The following is a 24,106-nucleotide window of genomic DNA, read 5'->3' on the forward strand; positions in this document are numbered from 1 at the left end:
TGAAATTTTGAAAAAAAAAGTTAGCCTCGTTTCTCATCATTTTGGACCATGGGCTATAGCCCATATCGTACGGCATACTATAGCGCGCCGTTTTTCATCATTTTTGAGGATTTGAAAAAAATGACAAAATGACAAAAACGATGGGTTATAGCCCATGTTTTTTGAAATTTTGAAAAAAAAAGTTAGCCTCGTTTCTCATCATTTTGGACCATGGGCTATAGCCCATATCGTACGGCATACTATAGCGCGCCGTTTTTCATCATTTTTGAGGATTTGAAAAAAATGACAAAATGACAAAAACGATGGGTTATAGCCCATGTTTTTTGAAATTTTGAAAAAAAAAGTTAGCCTCGTTTCTCATCATTTTGGACCATGGGCTATAGCCCATATCGTACGGCATACTATAGCGCGCCGTTTTTCATCATTTTTGAGGATTTGAAAAAAATGACAAAATGACAAAAACGATGGGTTATAGCCCATGTTTTTTGAAATTTTGAAAAAAAAAGTTAGCCTCGTTTCTCATCATTTTGGACCATGGGCTATAGCCCATATCGTACGGCATACTATAGCGCGCCGTTTTTCATCATTTTTGAGGATTTGAAAAAAATGACAAAATGACAAAAACGATGGGTTATAGCCCATGTTTTTTGAAATTTTGAAAAAAAAAGTTAGCCTCGTTTCTCATCATTTTGGACCATGGGCTATAGCCCATATCGTACGGCATACTATAGCGCGCCGTTTTTCATCATTTTTGAGGATTTGAAAAAAATGACAAAATGACAAAAACGATGGGTTATAGCCCATGTTTTTTGAAATTTTGAAAAAAAAAGTTTGCCTCGTTTCTCATCATTTTGGACCATGGGCTATAGCCCATATCGTACGGCATACTATAGCGCGCCGTTTTTCATCATTTTTGAGGATTTGAAAAAAATGACAAAATGACAAAAACGATGGGTTATAGCCCATGTTTTTTTAAATTTTGAAAAAAAAAGTTAGCCTCGTTTCTCATCATTTTGGACCATGGGCTATAGCCCATATCGTACGGCATACTATAGCACTCCGTTTTTCATCATTTTTGATGATTTGACAAAAGTGAAAAAATGAAAAAAAAAAACGATGGGTTATAACCCATCGTTTTTTGTTTTTTTTTAACACTCCGCAATTTGCTAATGTTTCTCATCCTCCGCAACACTCCACAATTTTTCCTCCGCAACACTCCGCAATTTTTCCGCAACACTCCGCAATTCCTAAATATAGATGTCTCATCATTTTGGACCATGGGCTATAGCCCATATCGTACGGCATACTATAGCGCGCCGTTTTTCATCATTTTTGAGGATTTGAAAAAAATGACAAAATGACAAAAACGATGGGTTATAGCCCATGTTTTTTGAAATTTTGAAAAAAAAAGTTAGCCTCGTTTCTCATCATTTTGGACCATGGGCTATAGCCCATATCGTACGGCATACTATAGCGCGCCGTTTTTCATCATTTTTGAGGATTTGAAAAAAATGACAAAATGACAAAAACGATGGGTTATAGCCCATGTTTTTTGAAATTTTGAAAAAAACAGTTAGCCTCGTTTCTCATCATTTTGGACCATGGGCTATAGCCCATATCGTACGGCATACTATAGCGCGCCGTTTTTCATCATTTTTGAGGATTTGAAAAAAATGACAAAATGACAAAAACGATGGGTTATAGCCCATGATTTTTGAAATTTTGAAAAAAAAAGTTAGCCTCGTTTCTCATCATTTTGGACCATGGGCTATAGCCCATATCGTACGGCATACTATAGAACGCCGTTTTTCATCATTTTTGATGATTTGACAAAAGTGAAAAAAATGAAAAAAAACGATGGGTTATAACCCATCGTTTTTTTTTTTTTTTTTAACACTCCGCAATTTGCTAATGTTTCTCATCCTCCGCAACACTCCACAATTTTTCCTCCGCAACACTCCGCAATTTTTCCGCAACACTCCGCAATTCCTCCGCAACACAAGTAGACGTCTAAAAATAGATGTCTAAAACACGTCTATTTTAGACGTGTTTTAGACGTCGATTTTTAGACGTTTTTCTCATCATTTTGGACCATGGGCTATAGCCTATATCGTACGGCATACTATAGCGTGCCGTTTTTCATCATTTTTGATGATTTGACAAAAATGAAAAAATGAAAAAAACGATGGGTTATAGCCCATGTTTTTTTAAATTTAAAAAAAAAGTTATCCTCGTTTCTCATCATTTTGGACCATGGGTTATAGCCCATATCGTACGGCGTACTATAGCAAGCCGTTTTTCATCATTTTTGATGATTTGACAAAAATGAAAAAATGAAAAAAAAACGATGGGTTATAGCCCATGTTTTTTGAAATTTAGAAAAAAAAGATATCCTCATTTCTCATCATTTTGGACCATGGGTTATAGCCCATATCGTACGGCGTACTATAGCAAGCCGTTTTTCATCATTTTTGATGATTTGACAAAAATGAAAAAATGAAAAAAAAACGATGGGTTATAGCCCATGTTTTTTGAAATTTAGAAAAAAAAGTTCTCATCATTTTGGACCATGGGCTATAGCCCATATCGTACGGCATACTATAGCACGCCGTTTTTCATCATTTTTGATGATTTGACAAAAATGAAAAAATGAAAAAAACGATGGGTTATAGCCCATGTTTTTTGAAATTTTGAAAAAAAAAAGTTATCCTCGTTTCTCATCATTTTGGACCATGGGCTATAGCCTATATCGTACGGCATACTATAGCGTGCCGTTTTTCATCATTTTTGATGATTTGACAAAAATGAAAAAATGAAAAAAACTATGGGTTATAGCCCATGTTTTTTTAAATTTTGAAAAAAAAAAAGTTATCCTCGTTTCTCATCATTTTGGACCATGGGCTATAGCCTATATCGTACGGCATACTATAGCGTGCCGTTTTTCATCATTTTTGATGATTTGACAAAAATGAAAAAATAAAAAAAACGATGGGTTAAAGCCCATGTTTTTTGAAATTTTGAAAAAAAAGTTATCCTCGTTTCTCATCATTTTGGACCATGGGCTATAGCCCATATCGTACGGCATACTGTAGCACGCCGTTTTTCATCATTTTTGATGATTTGACAAAAATGAAAAAATGAAAAAAAACGATGGGTTATAGCCCATGTTTTTTTTAATTTTGAAAAAAAAAGTTATCCTCGTTTCTCATCATTTTGGACCATGGGCTATAGCCCATATCGTACGGCATACTATAGCACGCCGTTTTTCATCATTTTTGATGATTTGACAAAAATGAAAAAATGAAAAAAACGATGGGTTATAGCCCATGTTTTTTGAAATTTTGAAAAAAAAAAGTTATCCTCGTTTCTCATCATTTTGGACCATGGGCTATAGCCCATATCGTAAGGCATACTATAGCACGCCGTTTTTCATCATTTTTGATGATTTGACAAAAATGAAAAAATGAAAAAAACGATGGGTTATAGCCCATGTTTTTTGAAATTTTGAAAAAAAAAAGTTATCGTCGTTTCTCATCATTTTGGACCATGGGCTATAGCCTATATCGTACGGCATACTATAGCGTGCCGTTTTTCATCATTTTTGATGATTTGACAAAAATGAAAAAATGAAAAAAACGATGGGTTATAGCCCATGTTTTTTGAAATTTTGAAAAAAAAAAGTTATCCTCGTTTCTCATCATTTTGGACCATGGGCTATAGCCCATATCGTACGGCATACTATAGCACGCCGTTTTTCATCATTTTTGATGATTTGACAAAAATGAAAAAATGAAAAAAAAACGATGGGTTATAGCCCATGTTTTTTGAAATTAAAAAAAAAAGATATCCTCATTTCTCATCATTTTGGACCATGGGTTATAGCCCATATCGTACGGGATACTATAGCACGCCGTTTTTTATCATTTTTGATGATTTGACAAAAATGAAAAAATGAAAAAAAAAACGATGGGTTATAGCCCATGTTTTTTGAAATTTAGAAAAAAAAGTTAGCCTCGTTTCTCATCATTTTGGACCATGGGCTATATAGCCCATATGGTACGGCATACTATAGCACGCCGTTTTTCTTCATTTTTGACGATTTGACAAAAATGAAAAAATGAAAAAAACGATGGGTTATAGCCCATGTTTTTTGAAATTTTGAAAAAAAAAAGTTATCCTCGTTTCTCATCATTTTGGACCATGGGCTATAGCCTATATCGTACGGCATACTATAGCGTGCCGTTTTTCATCATTTTTGATGATTTGACAAAAATGAAAAAATGAAAAAAAACGATGGGTTATAGCCCATGTTTTTTGAAATTTTGAAAAAAAAAAGTTATCCTCGTTTCTCATCATTTTGGACCATGGGCTATAGCCCATATCGTACGGCATACTATAGCACGCCGTTTTTCATCATTTTTGATGATTTGACAAAAATGAAAAAATGAAAAAAAAACAATGGGTTATAGCCCATGTTTTTTGAAATTTAGAAAAAAAAGATATCCTCATTTCTCATCATTTTGGACCATGGGTTATAGCCCATATCGTACGGCATACTATAGCACGCCGTTTTTCATCATTTTTGATGATTTGACAAAAATGAAAAAATGAAAAAAAAACGATGGGTTATAGCCCATGTTTTTTTTAATTTTGAAAAAAAAAGTTATCCTCGTTTCTCATCATTTTGGACCATGGGCTATAGCCCATATCGTACGGCATACTGTAGCACGCCGTTTTTCATCATTTTTGATGATTTGACAAAAATGAAAAAATGAAAAAAACGATGGGTTATAGCCCATGTTTTTTGAAATTTTGAAAAAAGAAAGTTATCCTCGTTTCTCATCATTTTGGACCATGGGCTATAGCCCATATCGTACGGCATACTGTAGCACGCCGTTTTTCATCATTTTTGATGATTTGACAAAAATGAAAAAAAGAAAAAAAACGATGGGTTATAGCCCATGTTTTTTTTTATTTTGAAAAAAAAAGTTATCCTCGTTTCTCATCATTTTGGACCATGGGCTATAGCCCATATCGTACGGCATACTATAGCACGCCGTTTTTCATCATTTTTGATGATTTGACAAAAATGAAAAAATGAAAAAAACGATGGGTTATAGCCCATGTTTTTTGAAATTTTGGAAAAAAAAAGTTATCCTCGTTTCTCATCATTTTGGACCATGGGCTATAGCCCATATCGTAAGGCATACTATAGCACGCCGTTTTTCATCATTTTTGATGATTTGACAAAAATGAAAAAATGAAAAAAACGATGGGTTATAGCCCATGTTTTTTGAAATTTTGAAAAAAAAGATATCCTCGTTTCTCATCATTTTGGACCATGGGCTATAGCCCATATCGTACGGCATACTGTAGCACGCCGTTTTTCATCATTTTTGATGATTTGACAAAAATGAAAAAATGAAAAAAACGATGGGTTATAGCCCATGTTTTTTGAAATTTTGAAAAAAGAAAGTTATCCTCGTTTCTCATCATTTTGGACCATGGGCTATAGCCCATATCGTACGGCATACTGTAGCACGCCGTTTTTCATCATTTTTGATGATTTGACAAAAATGAAAAAAAGAAAAAAAACGATGGGTTATAGCCCATGTTTTTTTTTATTTTGAAAAAAAAAGTTATCCTCGTTTCTCATCATTTTGGACCATGGGCTATAGCCCATATCGTACGGCATACTATAGCACGCCGTTTTTCATCATTTTTGATGATTTGACAAAAATGAAAAAATGAAAAAAACGATGGGTTATAGCCCATGTTTTTTGAAATTTTGGAAAAAAAAAGTTATCCTCGTTTCTCATCATTTTGGACCATGGGCTATAGCCCATATCGTAAGGCATACTATAGCACGCCGTTTTTCATCATTTTTGATGATTTGACAAAAATGAAAAAATGAAAAAAACGATGGGTTATAGCCCATGTTTTTTGAAATTTTGAAAAAAAAGATATCCTCATTTCTCATCATTTTGGACCATGGGTTATAGCCCATATCGTACGGGATACTATAGCACGCCGTTTTTCATCATTTTTGATGATTTGACAAAAATGAAAAAATGAAAAAAAAAACGATGGGTTATAGCCCATGTTTTTTGAAATTTAGAAAAAAAAGTTATCCTCGTTTCTCATCATTTTGGACCATGGGCTATAGCCCATATCGTACGGCATACTATAGCACGCCGTTTTTCATCATTTTTGATGATTTGACAAAAATGAAAAAATGAAAAAAAAACAATGGGTTATAGCCCATGTTTTTTGAAATTTAGAAAAAAAAGATATCCTCATTTCTCATCATTTTGGACCATGGGTTATAGCCCATATCGTACGGCATACTATAGCACGCCGTTTTTCATCATTTTTGATGATTTGACAAAAATGAAAAAATGAAAAAAAAACGATGGGTTATAGCCCATGTTTTTTGAAATTTAGGAAAAAAAAGTTATCCTCGTTTCTCATCATTTTGGACCATGGGCTATAGCCCATATCGTACGGCATACTATAGCACGCCGTTTTTCTTCATTTTTGACGATTTTAAAAAAATGAAAAAAACGATGGGTTATAGCCCATGTTTTTTGAAATTTTGAAAAAAAAAGTTAGCCTCGTTTCTCTTCATTTTGGACCATGGGCTATAGCCCATATGGTACGGCATACTATAGCGCGCCGTTTTTCATCATTTTTGATGATTTGACAAAAATGAAAAAATGAAAAAAACGATGGGTTATAGCCCATGTTTTTTGAAATTTTGAAAAAAAAAGTTATCCTCGTTTCTCATCATTTATTATATAGGCTATCATTTCTTTATGTGCTGATCGACCAATATGTTGGGGACACATGCCTACATATTTTTGGGAACAATTTATTGATTCAGCATGAAGACTAAAGCCTTCTGAATAAATCTATACGCAAGTGTATGCCTCCGCAAATGTCTACGCCACCTAAAGAGGATTTGACGGAGTTTCCGACCAACCTACGTGAGCGTCAAGTTCACGGCCATTTCCTTGAATTCCAAATTAAAATGTGGGAAATCCACGTAAATTCCGCTAGCACGTCACGTCATGTTATCATCGTAAACGCCGTTGTGAATTTGGACCATGGTGTTGCAAAGCAAAAGAAAGCGCTGGTAGTGTACTATCCAAGCTTCTGCCTGGATATAGGGTTCGAAGCCCTACAGCGCTGTAACCTGCTAACCTTAGTCCTGTTGTATGTTCACATTAAATATGAAATTCACTATTTCACCAGTGTGAAGTCAACTTGGAGAAATGGAGAGCAAAGGGTTAAATCTGGACTGACAATCATTGCCACTGACACTCTGCTGATTGTCACTCACTCACTCACTCCCCAATTGCCTCACTAATCAGCATCAGTGCATTCACTGCACCTGAGAGTAGGGCGTTGGCCAAACACAGGAAACACACAAACCTCCATGAGAAACAGCAGTGTGCATCCAAACAGGAGCAACACACACAAACAGCAGAGCAGAACGGTGCAGCCATATAAATGCTGGAGAGACAGCCGGTGAGAGAACTGTATATCTGTGACAGATCATGCCAGTTGCATGCCAGTTCATGGACACTTGTTATTGTTTGTTGTTGTTTATGATGACTTGAGTTGAAGGAAACATGATGGCCAATTGGACATGAACAATGAACATGATCATTTGATTTAAAATACATTTGAATTGATTATTGATTGATAAAAACGTTTCAATGATGCTAATTAATTCAGTTTATTTAATTTACATTTCATGAGTTTATTATGTTTAAAAACTGTTTAGAAACGAATTGAGCAAAAAATGAATTGATTTAGAAATGAGTTGATTAAGAGACACTTAAGTAAAAACGATATTTAGGTGTTTAGAACATGTAAAGTATGTGTATTGATTGAATGTGCATTATACTTACATTAGTTCTTTTTTATTTTCCCTTTAAGGTTTTTCACCTTACCTGACTTACCCACTAACTGACTTACACAATACCTGTACAACTATGTACTCAACTACAAAGTAAAGAAGAGTAAAAAGAAGGAAACTGTGTGGTCATTGTATGAGTGAAACCCAGTAACAATCTCCATATGGTCTGTGCCATACCTTTCAAGCAGGGAAACTGCAAAAAATACTAAATAGCTTGACAACCAGTGTTAAGATGCTGTGTTTAGATTACCCCACCTGAAACTAATCTATAATACGATATGGGCTATAGCCCATGGTCCAAAATGATGAGAAACGAGGCTAACTCTTTTTTTCAAAATTTCAAAAAACATGGGCTATAACCCATCGTTTTTTTATTTTTTCATTTTTTTCAAATCCTCAAAAATGATGAAAAGCGGCGTGCTATAGTATGCCGTACGATATGGGCTATAGCCCATGGTCCAAAATGATGAGAAACGAGGCTAACTTTTTTTTTCAAAATTTCAAAAAACATGGGCTATAACCCATCGTTTTTTTATATTTTCATTTTTTTCAAATCCTCAAAAATGATGAAAAACGGCGTGCTATAGTATGCCGTACGATATGGGCTATAGCCCATGGTCCAAAATGATGAGAAACGAGGATAACAAATAAAAAAACATGGGCTATAACCCATCGTCGCATGGAGACAGAACTCTGCACCATGCATCTCACATGCCTTTGTGGCATAAACATAAAGACAAGGATGTATAAACCGAATGTTGTAGGTTCAAAAATGAGTCAATATAAAAACTGAAACAACAAATCACACTCTTCATTAGGAGTGACATATTGGGTAAGACTAAGATGACGGTTGAACAAAGCCCCTTGCTGGGCTTGAACCTAGAACCTTCTGTTTGCGAAGCCTGTGTCTTAACCGCTGCTACAACTTTGCTTATACATTAGAGACGGGTAGGCCTACAAAGGTACAACCTTGCAAAGATGCAAAATGAAAAAAGAATAACTAAAGGCCCTGCTCTTTGTAATACACATACAAACTTGGAAAAACATCCTTGATGTAAGACTGAGCTAAATATTGTATAAATGTCCGTACTAGTAGGCCTACTTGTGTGAAACAAGCAAGTAGGCACTCGATAGGGTGCAGTTCTAGTTTATTTTGCCATAACACCCACATTTTACTGTGTGGAAACACCGGGGGGGAAATACCCCCCCCGGCCCCACTGTACTGCATTCCAGTAGACCCAGGGTAACAGAGTACATCGATGAGTATTGGCTTCAGTGCTTGGGTACAGCTTGGTCCCCCAGGCTGGCCTTGAACCTGCTTTGGCCATGTACCTCGGTACACAGTCGCCTTGGTAGCCACGCTAGAACTCGATCACCTAGAGCACCTCCACCAATTACACTTGTTTCTTTAGGGCTTTTATGTCGAAAGTGTGCATTGTTTTTTAACCTAAAGAACCTCTATATTCTGAAAGGTGGGTTAAGTCAGACATTCTCAACTGCATCAAGTTCGAACCTGCTGAAGATTTAAAGGTCGGTCCCTGTTTCAATCCTGGATTTAGGCAGTTCAAAAGAGGTACAGAAAACCCTTCGACTCTTTGGCTGATCTCACGGAGTTTACAGAAGAACAAAAGAAACAAAAAATAAGTGTGAATTGTCTGGAGCCAGTAGCTCAGTGTGTTAGAATGCTGCCACATGATCGGGAGATGGTGGGTTCAAAGCCCACTCAGGTTCAAACAAAAAAATAAAGGGGCCAATCCCACCCCATTCTTTACTGACACTTTGCATTCCACACTAACATCAACTAGCACAGAAAAGCTGTGTTGTAGTAACCAGCAGTTAGCTCAGTGTGATGAGTGGCTGTACTTGTCATCCACAGGTCCAGGGTTCGAATCCCACATTAGTCATGTGGCTATGTGACACTTTGCTTTGCACACTGACTTTCAGAAGGACAACTTTAAAGCAGCCCAGAAATTCACCATGTTTGTGTGCCTCAATGGCCCAGTGGATAAGTCAAATGATATCCGTAGTATACCTAGTAGAAGTGTGCCGGTTCAAACCGGCAAAGACTCATGTCAAAAAACATGGGCTATAACCCATCTTTTTTTTCATTTTTTCAAATTTCCTCAATTTCCGCAATTTCCGGAATTTTCCGCAATTTAGGCTAACTTGAAATTTCTGAAATTTCCTGAATTCCGCAATTTAGGCTAACTTGAAATTTTGAAAAAAGTTCAGGAAATTGCGGAAATTGCAAATTGCGAAATTTTGGAAATTGAGGAAATTTGAAAAAATGAAAAAAACGATGGGTTATAGCCCATGTTTTTTGACATGAGTCTTTGCCGGTTTGAACCGGCACACTTCTACTAGGTATACTACGGATATCATTTGACTTATCCACTGGGCCATTGAGGCACAAAACATGGTGAATTTCTGGGCTGCTTTAAAGTTGTCCTTCTGGAAATCAGTGTGTAAAGCAAAGTGTCACAGTTTTGACCAGGATTTGAACCCTGGACCTGTGGCTCTCCAGGACAGCCTCTCATCACAGTGAGCTAACTGCTGGATACTACTACAAAGCTTTTTTGTTTGTTTTCTTCTTCTGAAATCGGTCTTGAACGTAAAGATATGAGTCAGGTTCGAACCGGCACACTTCTACTAGGTATACTACGGATATCATTTGACTTATCCACTGGGCCATTGAGGCACACAAACATGGTGAATTTCTGGGCTGCTTTAAAGTTGTCCTTCTGGAAATCAGTGTGTAAAGCAAAGTGTCACAGTTTTGACCAGGATTTGAACGCTGGACCTGTGGCTCTCAATGACAGACTCTCATCACAGTGAGCTAACTGCTGGATACTACTACAAAGCTTTTTTGTTTGTTTTCTTCTTCTGAAATCGGTCTTGAACGTAAAGATATGAGTCAGGTTCGAACCGGCACACTTCTACTAGGTATACTACGGATATCATTTGACTTATCCACTGGGCCATTGAGGCACACAAACATGGTGAATTTCTGGGCTGCTTTAAAGTTGTCCTTCTGGAAATCAGTGTGTAAAGCAAAGTGTCACAATTTTGACCAGGATTTGAACCCTGGACCTGTGGCTCTCCAGGACAGCCACTCATCACACTGAGCTAACTGCTGGTTACTACAACACAGCTTTTCTGTGCTAGTTGATGTTAGTGTGGAATGCAAAGTGTCAGTAAAGAATGGGGTGGGATTGGCCCCTTTATTTTTTTGTTTGAACCCGAGTGGGCTTCTCCCAATCATGTGACAGCATTCTAACACACTGAGCCACTGGCTCCAGACAATTCACACTTATTTTTTGTTTCTTTTGTTCTTCTGTAAACTCATAAAGTTTTTCACTCCGTGAGATCAGCCAAAGAGTCGAAGGGTTTTCTGTACCTCTTTTGAACTGCTAGGCTTTGATTGATTGATTGATTGATAAATGTATTTCACAGTATGTAGAATGGGTACATTTCAAACGAAAGTAAATAGTTCTACTTTGTGGACGAAACCATGATAAAGCACTATAGGACTTGTTTACAACAGGGTCCACCATTTTCAATTCATCAGAACATGTAAAGGTTTCATGACATTAATTTTCATTTATTTTTCTTTCAGGTTTCATGACCTCAATTACACACAACCTGAACTTTGAACATTCAGTTGATTTTCTGTGGTCTGGGGTTTTTTCTGTGTCACATCTGCTGGCAAATTCTTATGTCATATATATGATGATTTGTGGACTGTTGCATCACAGTCCATAGCCAGAAAACCCCAGACCACAGAACATCTACAACATGTTAAAAGTTCAGGTTTTTTGGATGCAATTAAACTCAGAAGATAAATTAAAAAAAGGTCACTATCCCCTAAAGACATAAAAATATACACTTATATGAAAAACAGGAAATCATCATATGAACTTATGAAGTAAGTAAAAAAGGGAAAACACATTTACAGTATGGGGGGAAAAAGTGGTGGGGGGGAATTCAGCCCTTTTTTACAGGGGCCAGTTTTGAATTGGCTATACACAAATAATAGCAACTTCCTTCACTCATGATGTTGTACTTTTGAATTTCATTCTGCTAACTGTACAGTTAAAAAATATAAAAATAAAACAGCAACTGATATTCTTGCCAAGATATGGAGTGGTATGTAAATATATCAGAAGTTGTCGCTTATCTTCTGCCACGAGTGAACAAGTCAACAGCACTCTCTAGTGGCTGTAGAGGGGGTAACAGGTACCGTTGCCCATAATCCGTTTAGCCCTCGTTTTTTTCTGCCGACCTCACGCCGACTGCTCGGTGTGGCGGTTCTTGTATTCTACCAACGCACGCACACACGCACACACACACACACACACACACACACACACACACAGTGGCGGAGGGTTCCTCTAACGACAGTGGGTGCCCACCTTAGAGTAGCCTATATATTTTAAGGTGCCCACCCGCCCCGCAACTTATTATTATTGGCTTATTATTTTGCCAGTGGGTGCTTCGGCTCCTGCGAACCCACGGAGTTGACGCCGTTGCGCACACACACACACACACACACACACACGCACACACACACACACACACACACACACACACACACACCAAATACATATAATTTTTCATGAAAATGTTGGAGAAACACATTACTATGTAAAACCCTTTCCTACTAGGTGTTGGACAGCTACCTGGGTGCTTCATGCCAACAGGACAGTGTAGTGTGTGTCTGGCTCTGTATTTTCTTTAGGTTCTGATTTTCTCATTCAACGTTTACAAAAATCAAAACCTAAAAAAACAACAGCACAGCAGACAGGAAGGTAGGTAGACTCTCTGGAGGACTAGTGTCGGTTGAAATTGACCAGCTGAATGTGGTTTGATTGTACTTTAAACAACTCCACACCTTCACTGAAAATACAAAGAAAATAAAGGAAAAATAGAAAAACTTAATCATAGTAAAGAACCCATGTTATAACACAGTACATGTATCATGTATCAATCATTTTAAATGTAATCTGATTTTAAAGAGCTATCCACAAGTAACAGCATACTGACAATTATTGTTAAAGGAATGCATGGACAGGAGTTTCTAGCTGAGAGAAGGTTGCATGCAACACCCCACTCGGCACTGGGTTTGATCACCGTTGCCTAGCAACAGCCTGTCAATGACTCAATGCAACAGCATTTGGTTCATAACAGATGAAGGAAGGTTGGAAACTGAAATACAGACAGTAGGAGAGCTGAGATACAGACAGTGGGAAAGCTGAGAGACAGACAGTAGGAAAGCTGAGAGACAGACAGTAGGAAAACTGAAAGCTGACATACAGACAGTAGGAAAGCTGAGATACAGACAGTAGGAAAGCTGAAAGCTGAGAGACAGACAGTAGGAAAGCTGAAAGCTGAGATACAGACAGTAGGAAAGCTGAAAGCTGAGATACAGACAGGCTAAAAGGGACAGGTGAGAAAGCTCTGGTGGGATTTGGTTCTCTCAACCTTTTCAGAACGCAACCGAGTTGAGTTTGACTCGGTTCCACTGATAAATATTGTGTTTTTTCTTTCTTTATTTATTCTTACTGAATTGTCAATATATTAGTCATAGGTTTAGTCATCACAGCTTAGCTTTTATTGCATTTCTTTCATCAGTGAAAAAAAGGTAGTCGATGATCATTCTTTGTCATAGTTTGCACCATTCTGCTGTTGAGTTCTACACGTGTGAAAGGCCAACCCCGACCCAATTTCTCCGGGTGTTTTCCAGAGTTCATGTGTAAAAAGAAAGAAGGGTTTGAGATGCAGTGACTCACCCTGTGTCATCACAGTAGAGTAGTAGACCCTAGCCTCAGAAACCCAGACGTTTTTATTTCAAGGAAGTAGACCGTAGACATCAACAGCGCCCCCTGTGGTTGTGGATATACAGCCCTTTTATGATTGACAGCTGTCAATCAGTGTCAGGCAGATGAGTCAGGTGACCTGAAGAGAGAGTAACAATGAAACCGAATGAGACACATCCCTCCACAGTCCACAATACAACATGACAATGTTGTTAGCTTGCAGATCTGCTCTTTTTGACGACACCCTCGGGCAAGTAACCACTTATACCTGTATACTTTGCAAGCTCACAATATTGTAGATCTGCTGTTTCCGACAATGTTGGACGATTTTCGCCTAGTGACTATTAGACACAAAAATAGAGCTATGGCAATAGAGTTCAGTTCAGTTTTATTTTGGTCAAAAAGCAAAAGGGTTTAGGCTGAAGCCAATGGCTTATTGTGCCTATCCCAGGGGGGGGGGGGGGGGAGTGGGGGACATAAAACAGACAGAGAAACAAACAGAAGAGAGAGAAAACTAAAAACAAAAACAAAAAAGAACATGAAAACAAAACAAAACAAAAACACAAACAACCAAACACAAAAGAAAACACATGGAAAAAAATAAAAGAGAAAGATACACAGGGAGAGATGGCAGTGAAAAACAGTGTTGTTGGTTTTGGTAGCCCAAAGGGATATTAGTGTCTACCAAAACAACGGGTGAAAACACCAACATATTGTTTTGGTATAGGCTAGCTTAATAACATCTACCAAAACAGTGAAAACAACAAATTACAGCCAGTGTGCGAGATTATTCGTTAAAACCATGTATTATTTTGTAACTTTACTGTAAACACACTAGGCAAAGTTACATACTGTCTTTAGAACTTATTTTAACAAGATATATAACACCATATTTGAATAAGTAGGCCTATGTTTTACCAAAACACATACAGGACTTTCTTTCACCCAAACATCAGAAATAATATTCAATAACCACTATCTAAAAACAAGTGTTAGCCTATCTGGCCCGGCCAAATACAATACAATACAAGTAAATAGCCGATCTACAAGCTCGCATAGTTTGCAAACCTGCTATTTTCGCTGCGCGACATCTGGCTCGCACGTCGATGGCATAAATAGGCATTTATACTCCGCACTGTCCGCGGTACGACGGTGTCGCAAGCAATCTATAGACGACTGGTAGTAGCTTGTGTAGATCTGTTCAGAACAGATCTCCAAACCCTCGCGCGTGACAGACAGATGGACGGTGCCGCAGTGAACTGCAGTTCACACTCACGCACGCACGCACACACAGTCACACACAGTCACACACACACACACACACACACACACACACACACACACACACACACACACACACATAGAGAGAGAGAGAGAGAGAGCGAGAGAGAGAGAGAGAGAGTTCATAAAGCGGTTAAACTGACCTGTTCGCTGATGTTCAGGATCAAGATGTCGACCTAGACGACTGTCAGCTCAGCCTCCCATGGCCAGGAGGGACGCGTCACCGTGCAATGACGTTAGCGCACTTTGATTGGCTTGCGGGACGCATAGGCCAATCATGGCGTGACGTCGTCGTCCCTCCCGGCTATGGGTTCTTGTAGAGTTCTGCACGCAACGCCCTGCCCCAGTGTTGCCAAGTCTGCTCATTATAAGCTACTTTGGTCTTTTTTTCTTCTTCCTGTAGCCAGTGTAGCGGTTTGTTAAATATTTCTTAGTACTCTCCACTATAGGCGGAAGCCGCGGAAGGCATGGGGAGAGAGTATGTTTTGCACTCCGTCCGGCCGTCCGTGTGTGTGTGTCTGTGTGTCCGTCCGTCCGTTACCAGCTAATCTCCGGCACCGTTAACCTGGTCGATGCCAAACTTTGCACACACACTCCCTGGATGCCAACGATGAATCTCTGCCCCATATTTTCCAGAACGTCCTAGTATAGCGCCACCAGGAGGCCGACTTTTGTAAAACACATTTTTATATAATCGTCTAATGTGATCCTGGGCTCTACACACCCTCCACCAACCTAGTCCCCATATATGGGGGACATGGGGAGAGCAACGGACTTGAACTCATGCTTCCTTCATGCCTGAGTGTCCAAGTTGCTCCTTTACACCTGACAGGGGGGAGTTTCCCTGGTTGGACGTAGCACGTGGAAGGAACACGTTATTCCAACCAGTTTCTTTCCCCTCCATCAGGCGCCCCGGCTGGCCAGGGGAGGCAGTTTAGTGACCAGGATTACTGCATGTTTTTTTGTGAGGGTACCTACCCTAGGGGACACGGGGAGAACATGCAAACTCCACACAGAAAGGCCCTTTCGCCAACCCCGCCTTCGGGTATGGGCACTGATGACGCGAAGGAGGGCTTGTGCTTCTTTTTAAGAGCTGTTTACTTGTTTCTCTCGCTAAATCTGGCAACACTGGCCCTGGCTAAGATCTGGGCCACGTTCCATAGGCGTTCCATTCTTGAAACATTCCTTCTCCACTTGCACTGTGACTAGGCTTCATCTCAGTCTCAACCCCAACAGATATGTATGTTGGGGTTGTGCCGGAGTTTTTAATTTTCAATATGGGGTTGCTAATTCTGAGTGACCTCCTTAGTCCTTCGGGTATTTTACAGTTGAGATTTGAGAAATGAAATGGGAAGGTCAAGGTTGTAAAAAGCATTGTGGAATGAAACATGTCCGAAACGGTTTGAAAATAATTAAGGAAGGAATCATCTATGGCACATGAATCATACCAGAATGAGTATGTTCTGGAACTGCAATAGTATAACATGATTGATAATACAGTATAATGGACACTTATTATAATAATATGTATCTTAATACAAAAAGATACAGGACAGTGGACACTGTACTTCTGAACTAGAAGTAGCCTATACTAGACTAGAGACTTAATAATCTTTGTTAAAATGAAGTGTGAAGTACTGAAGACGTCATATTAAAGGGACTTTTCACTTTCAAAAAATACTTTTGGTCATTTTATCATCTACTCAGACTTATGTGAACACCCCATATAGGCTATCTACAAGATTGTCTATCTGCTATTTGTGAATAGCCAACTCTAAAAAGCAAGGCTTTTGCACACCTACAAGCGACAGGTGCGTAGGAGAGGGACAACCAAGTGCCTGACGTCATGAAAAAGATAGCCTGATGTAGCCTGATAGCCGAAACGTGTCTGTTTCCCTATTACAGTTTTTCACTGCATTTGAAGACAGAATGCGGGTGTTTTTTCTCTTTCATGAATAGCCAACTCTAAAATGTAAAATGACACATATGTCGCACATGTTTCCTGGTTTTAATGGGTTACACATTTTGGTAAAATAAATTAAGTGAGTCTCCTCCCTTTACCGACTGGGAGGAAATTAAAAGACAGACAACAGAATCACCTTTAGTCAATAAAACTATGTTTATAAATAAAACTTTGCTTGTTTCCTGATAAAAACGGCATACAGTAATTCATTCTATCATTCACTTTCCAAACCATGTCATATCTCTCTCTCTCTCTCTCTCTCTCTCTCTCTCTCTCTCTCTGATATGTCAGTAGTTTGCTTGTAGAGCCTGTTGTACAGTAGATATCACCATGTTTCTGTGCAAATGTTTTGTTTAATCATGTAAATAATAATAATGTGAAGTAAAGCTCACAATGCATCGCAGAGCTGTTCAGTGATTAATCCATCCGAAGAGTATCAGTATGTTATTAATACTGAATGGAAATGGTGCATTTCCAGTAAATGATTTCGTTGATGAATGAATTAATGCTGTCACCTTGACTAACAGAATTGTAGTGTGTGTGTGTGTGTGTGTGTGTGTGTGTGTGTGTGTGTGTGTGTGTGTGTGTGTGTGTGTGTGTGTGTGTGTACTCGTGCGTATCCTGGTCTCATCTTATTACCATGATGACACCTGATGGAAATGAACCGAACTCGAAAAACAAAAGACTTGTGTGTGTCACTTCTCAAATGTTGCCAAGTGCTTCTGTGTGTCTGTCAGCCTTGTCTCTCAGAATGTGGACTTCATATTAATGTCGTCTGTGTGTCTGTCAGCCTGTCTCTCAGAATGTGGACTTCATATTAATGTCCTCTGTGTGTCTGTCAGCCTGTCTCTCAGAATGTGGACTTCATATTCATGTCCCGTTTAAAGTCCCAGTCCACGTGGCGTGGTTGAAAGCCGCAGGAAATCCGCCAATGTCTCACCCCAAAAAAAACGTTCACGAAAAGGAAGCTTTACATGACCATTTTCATTTCTCTATCTTTGCCTTCATTTAGTATTCCATATCCTATGAGTTATGCATGTAATTGATCCTCCAGAAAAAACATCACACTCGTGTGAAGTGAGGGCCGCTCTTATTATCATACATCACATTCCGGCCAATCACTTTTGGCGTCCTCACTTTTTATGCCCTCAGCCAATCAAATCATCAGTATGGGGTACACACAGACACACAAAGCTGGGCATAGGAGGGAAAACACATTTTTTTGGGGGAGTGGGTCTTTAAACACAAGCCAGTGTCAGCACATCGCAACCTCATCATGACATCATCAATGGTACCTCCTGGGCGTGTCACATGACATCGACAAAGAACTCACTGGGGTTTCCCATGGCAAGACGGAAGGACTGCCTGGAGCCTGACACCTCCTGAGGCGAAGAGGAAAGGTCGGGATCCACTCCGCCCTCCTGACCCTGGCCCTGCCCAGAGGGCGGAGCCTGTGCCTGTGTGGGCATGTCCGGGGGCGGGGAGGAGGACGGAAGAGGCGGGGCCTTGTCTGAGGAGGTGGAGAGGAGGAGCTCTGACTCACTAACTCCTGCTGCTGCTGCGCCTCCTTTCACCTCCTTCTGACTGCGGTTTGATCCACTGCTGTGACTCCCTGAGAGGACAGACAGACAGACAGACAGACAGACAGACAGACAGACAGACAGACAGACAGACAGACAGACAGACAGACAGACAGACAGACAGACAGACAGACAGACAGACAGGATCAGTATGTAGATATGTTAGCTGATAAGCGAAAGCAAACACCCTATATAGTTCATTGAGTCCCCCAGGGGTCTAGTAGGTGGTGTGACCTTTTACACTGGCTTTTTTCCGCTGAATGTTGGCCGCGGAATCGGGACATTACGGGTTAATGTGGCTAATGCAATGTGTAGACAGACAGACAGACAGACAGACAGACAGACAGGCAGACGGACGGACAGACAGATCTCACCATCACTGTGGTGGCTCCCTTCTGCTCCTCTCCAGAGTGGGAGGTGTTGGAGGAGGGCGTGGGGGGTGCTGTAGGGGTGTGGGGGGCAGTGAGGAGGGCGCAGGGAGGCCAACGTGTCCTGGTCAGAGCAACCCCCTCCCCGACTGGAGAGGTCACATGGATCCACCAGAGACAGAACCCCCATGCCTGAGAGGAGAGGAGAGGAGAGGAGAGGAGAGGAGAGGAGAGGAGAGGAGAGGAGAGGAGAGGAGAGGAGAGGAGAGGAGAGGAGAGGAGAGGAGAGGAGAGGAGAGGAGAGGAGAGGAGAGGAGAGGAGAGGAGAGGAGAGGAGGGGAGGGGAGAGGAGGGGAGGGGAGAGGAGAGGAGGGGAGGGGAGGGGAGAGGAGAGGACAGGAGAGGACAGGAGAAATGTATTAACTATTAATGCATCTCAGAACAATAAGCATTAAGCAACAGAGACAGACAGACAGACAGACAGACAGACAGACAGACAGACAGACAGACAGACAGACAGACAGACAGACAGACAGACAGACAGACAGACAGACAGACAGACAGACAGACAGACACGAGAGACACGAGAGACATGAGAGACACGAGAGACACGACATAACTCACTCCCACACAGGTCTCCAAAGATGTAGTAGCACTGCTCAGAGAAGGTGATCTTGTTGACGGTGTGTCTGATGTATCCGGCCTTCAGGAGGTTACTGGAGTATCTGCGAGCCTCCCGGCGGTCTGTGAAACCTTCCACGTTACGGAACAGCCAGTCCACTACATCTGAGCCTACGGGAGAGAGACAGAGAGAGAGAGAGGGAGAGAGAGAGAGAGAGAGAGAGAGAAGACAGACTGTGTTCACTCTGCTCTCAAGGGGAGGTGGAGACGGAACTTCACTTTCTGTTACAATGCGACAAGTATAAAGACATCAGAGAATCATTCTTCCCTAAATTTAAAGAAAAATATAAAGAATTTGAATCCACCATTAATAACTCATCACTCCAATATGTTCTGGGAGAACAGTCCAAATGCACAGTTTTGGCAGCAAAATATGTATGCAGTTGTCATCAACTGAGGGACAGCCAGTGGACAGAAGAGACAGGTATATCTGTCTGAACAGGGTCATTAAGTTGCCGTTATGTTTATGTTTATGTTTGTTAATTTATTTTCATTATTACTGTATTGCTTGTTGTTCATTATTGTTGGGATGTTTATTAACTTTTGTTTTGTTGTATATACGCTTTGGCAATGTAAAACATATTTATCATGCCAATAAAGTCTTTTGAAATTGAAAATTGAGAGAGAGACAGAGAGAGGGAGAGAGAGGACACATGATGACCAGCAGTGTTTGCGGTAACGCGTTGGTAAAGCAACACTGTTACTGTAATATATAAATGCGGTAACGCATAATATAACGCATTACTTAAAAATAAATCCGTAATATATCTGTAATCTCCAAAAATCTCCACGTGCGATTAGGGGACATTACTTTCTCCTCAGACATATTCATATCTCACTAATGTAATGTAAGCTCTGTATCTGGTTAATTGCGGGAGGAAGGTGGCTGCCACATAGCTTGCCATACCCAATAGCCACTGTATAGACGCCTTAACAGACAACGTCACACTGATAAGCACCAGCATGCGCGTGCATAGCGGCAGCACAAGAACCCTTCCTCTAATAAGATGCAATGGAAAAGTTCTAACTGCACTCACGTGTAAAAAATGCCCCATCAAACTTTCAGATGCTGTTTTTCTCCCAGTGTGGAGGAAGACTGATTAGGATTTTTATCGTGGTCTCTCGCCATTGAAATATATAACCCTTGGTTCCTGTTTTTGAACAATAATAGCAATTCAAAACTGTTGTCCTCAAAACCACACCTCCAGTCGCTGTCATAAGAACGGGAGGTGCGCTGCATGATCACGGCAGCAGAGCCTATTTGGCTGCACGCGCACCTGCAGCCCATCAATTATAATTTATGCTTCGTCCTGCGATGGTGTCTCGCACGCAGACCTCTATGCTCACAACAGTCGCATCTGCGATGCGACGTGAGCTTGTATATCAGCTGTTCTCTGTGCGCAATACTGTTGCAGGGCTTTGAAGTATAAATGTCTCCTAGGGTGCATCTCACTACCCCAGTCCCTATGTTTGTAAACCAAAAATTGGTCTATTGTACACAGGTTCTTCAGATAGTCCTTCAGAACGGTGATGAGTTAGAGCACTTCTATGACGTGAATCGTTTGTCAGCCAAGTCTATGGACTTTAATGTGTGTTTATAGGGCACTTATGACATACATCGTTTGCCAGCCAAGTCTATGGACATTAATGATGCCTTTTCTTTTTTTTTGCTTTTTTTACGTTTGGCTCCTTTCTTGTGAATCTTTTTCCACATTGGTTATAGTTTATTGGCTTGTTTCTTGTATGAAACAAAATTATTAGTATAGTATTAGTATATTCTGACCAATGAAAGCGTTGGGGATGGTAATCTTCAACCACATCCTGTCGCGAACCTCCAGCCCCGACTGTGGATTGGCCATCGCTTTGGCAACCATTGCCATGTCACTGTGAATGGACAGCTGACAGTCCTCCTGCAAAGCTGAGAGAGAGAGAGAGAGAGAGAGTATTGGTACAACCACTCAAGCCCTATACACTATACCAATGGTTCTCAAACGCTTTAATTTCAAGGAGCCCCACTTTGGCATGCATTAGGACCACAGACCCAGTGTTTGGATAATAGTGATTGGTTACCATAGTGAGGCTGGAGTCCTGTTGTCATGGCGACAGTGTGAGACACCCAGGCTGCGGGATCTATGGGCCGGACGGGTTCACCTGACACAACAACACACCATGACACATTTAATCATACTATAATTCAGTCAATGTCTGTGTGTGTGCGTGTGTGTGTGTGTCTGTCTGTCTGTGTGTCAGAAACACCGCCGTAGCTCCTCACTGCCTGCATCAATCACTCCCACTTTTCACACAGGCATTGACCATAATAATATGGAGGTCTTCACAAAGCCCTTTTCTCGATTTGACACATTAATGATTAATAATGAAATTATTAGTGAATTAAAGAAGCGAAAACGCACCCAGGGCGCAGTACCCCCCACGGCCACAAGGGGGTACTGCGCCCGTCTCACAACGGGTAAGGGCTAGTGTGTTATAACACACCAACGTCTGACAGCATTGCCCCTAGAGGGCGCTATCCGGCTGGGTCACCAATACAAAAAAGATCAGTCACCAGAATCAAAAGGGTCTAAAGTGGTTAACATGGAGTTTTATGAATTATTAACCTGACTGCTACGCTCCACAACAGATGCCTTCTATACAATATGGGACCCATATTTCTCAATTACAGGTTCCTTGACAGAAAACGATACCGCTAACCTTGATGGATACTTGGATACTGGATCATCATTCCTTGTTTATTTACTTTATTTTAATTTTCTTTTTACCTTCTGCTGTGGGTATTAATACTGTTACCGTCTTATTTTAATTTTTCTCTCTATAGTTGTTCACCCAAGCACCAAACAATGTGTCCAAATATATTTTGTATTTTCTTTTTCTTTTTTTATGGTCCGATGTAGGTATGTATATCTGTGTCCTTTGTTTTAAGCTGAGCTGTCTTGTGTTTGTTTTTGTTATGTCTGCGTCATAAAACTTAAAAATCTATAAAAATATAAAAAAATATAAATAAGAGTTTGAAGTTGAACGGGCTTATCCCCAACAGGTAGCGTTGCTGCAGGAGAAAAACACACACATTCAAACAGCAGCTAGTCTTCCTCAGTCGAACCTATAGGCAACTTTAATACTTTAATACTTTCCCTCACATTAACGAGTTGCACAAGTTAATTGATGTAGAACAGCTTATGTTTTCACTGTTTCATTCGTGTTTTTAACAAGTTTTAAGACTTAAGCGACACGTTCGGATGACGTCACCGGAAAAACAACAGTCGCACTGGCTTGCTAAGGCTTCTGGGAAATTGAGGCCAATGGCCAATGGCAATGGCGGCGCGCAATGGCTGGCTCTGTCCTAGGCTCTTTGTTATTGATGGACAGTTTGGATTCTTTTTCAACACGACGACAAAGGATCACACCATTTTAAGGTGGATTTTCATGAAACGGAACGACGACGTCGGGGCGGGGTGGTTCTTCAGAGGTTAGTGAATAAACTAGGCAGTCAAATGGGGATTGCAATGTTTTTATCCCGCAGTCAAACTATAATTAATGAACTAAGTTAATTGGTCGGTCATTTCAAAGCCATGCTAATTGGGGCTCAAAAATGGAAATAACGAAATAAATATAACTGAATAAAACGAATGGAAATGGTATTTGTGTATGCCATATACTCACTCCTGGGCAGTGTGAAACAGCCTCGTGGGTTAGGATCCCAACACTTGGCCACTGTCAGCGTGACTGGACTGCAACATGCACGCGCGCACACACACACACACGCACACGCACACACACACACACACACACACACACACACACACACACACACACACACACACACACACACACACACACACCGATTAATGTACTGGAGATGGGTTTCAGTGAACAGATTACAGTGAACGGGGTTTGTTACTCACCCTGGTTTGTGGACGATTTCCCTGAGCACTCTGACAGCATCATCATTACTCATGTTCTCAAAGTTGATGTCATTAACCTGAGGAGACAGACAGAATGTAACAACATATACCAGCTAGGGCTTCTCAAAGGTTCCCTGATTGACGCAGTCAGTCTAGCGGTAGCCTGGCTAATAAGCGAATCTCAAATCACACTGTCGTGTGGTATTATTTGAGTCTGGAGATGCTGTGTATGGATCTTGTTTCCCGGGGGGCGGGTTCAAACATTTTTCTCTTTGACGCAATTGGTCAGAGCTACTGTCAGTTAAAGGTCTCAAGCATTGAACGTCACTGTACCAAAGCCCGCACATATTGCATACCGTGTCCCGATTGACCACACCAGTTCTCTGGTGTAGGAAATGGGCGTACAATTGAGCCTCTCCAGACCGTAATCCGCCGGCAGGCAATTTCGTTTTGCCAACGGATGATTCGGTCTGGCTTATTAGCCAGGCTAGTCCAGCGGTGCCTCAGAAGACTTTGGTAATATTTGGAATTTAATTTATCAATGTCACTTCAGTTTAACCACTTGTCTTAGTAAAA

At 40.4% G+C, this 24,106-nt stretch overlaps 1 protein-coding gene and 1 long non-coding RNA gene across 2 annotated transcripts in view; one reads left to right on the top strand and one right to left on the bottom strand.

Annotated features, from left to right (window-relative positions):
* LOC308321465 overlaps positions 1–24,106 on the top strand; it is a 134,693-nt gene that overhangs the window by 77,962 nt on the left and 32,625 nt on the right. The window lies entirely within an intron of this gene.
* The window catches only part of LOC308320816 (segment polarity protein dishevelled homolog DVL-3-like), an 8,439-nt gene continuing 2,491 nt past the window's right edge, over positions 18,159–24,106 (bottom strand). Inside the window, exons 5-11 of the mRNA XM_080771496.1 lie at positions 23,531–23,607; positions 23,289–23,356; positions 21,684–21,764; positions 21,397–21,531; positions 19,557–19,724; positions 18,939–19,124; positions 18,159–18,596 (exon numbers count right to left, since the gene is read on the bottom strand). Coding sequence (XP_080627622.1) covers positions 18,292–18,596; positions 18,939–19,124; positions 19,557–19,724; positions 21,397–21,531; positions 21,684–21,764; positions 23,289–23,356; positions 23,531–23,607 — 1,020 coding nt within the window. The 3' untranslated portion in view covers positions 18,159–18,291. The remainder of the gene's footprint in view (positions 18,597–18,938; positions 19,125–19,556; positions 19,725–21,396; positions 21,532–21,683; positions 21,765–23,288; positions 23,357–23,530; positions 23,608–24,106) is intronic.

The sequence above is a fragment of the Protomyctophum bolini genome (assembly GCF_963924005.1).
Source record: "Protomyctophum bolini genome assembly, chromosome: 9".
NCBI classification, from domain to species: Eukaryota; Metazoa; Chordata; class Actinopteri; order Myctophiformes; family Myctophidae; genus Protomyctophum; species Protomyctophum bolini.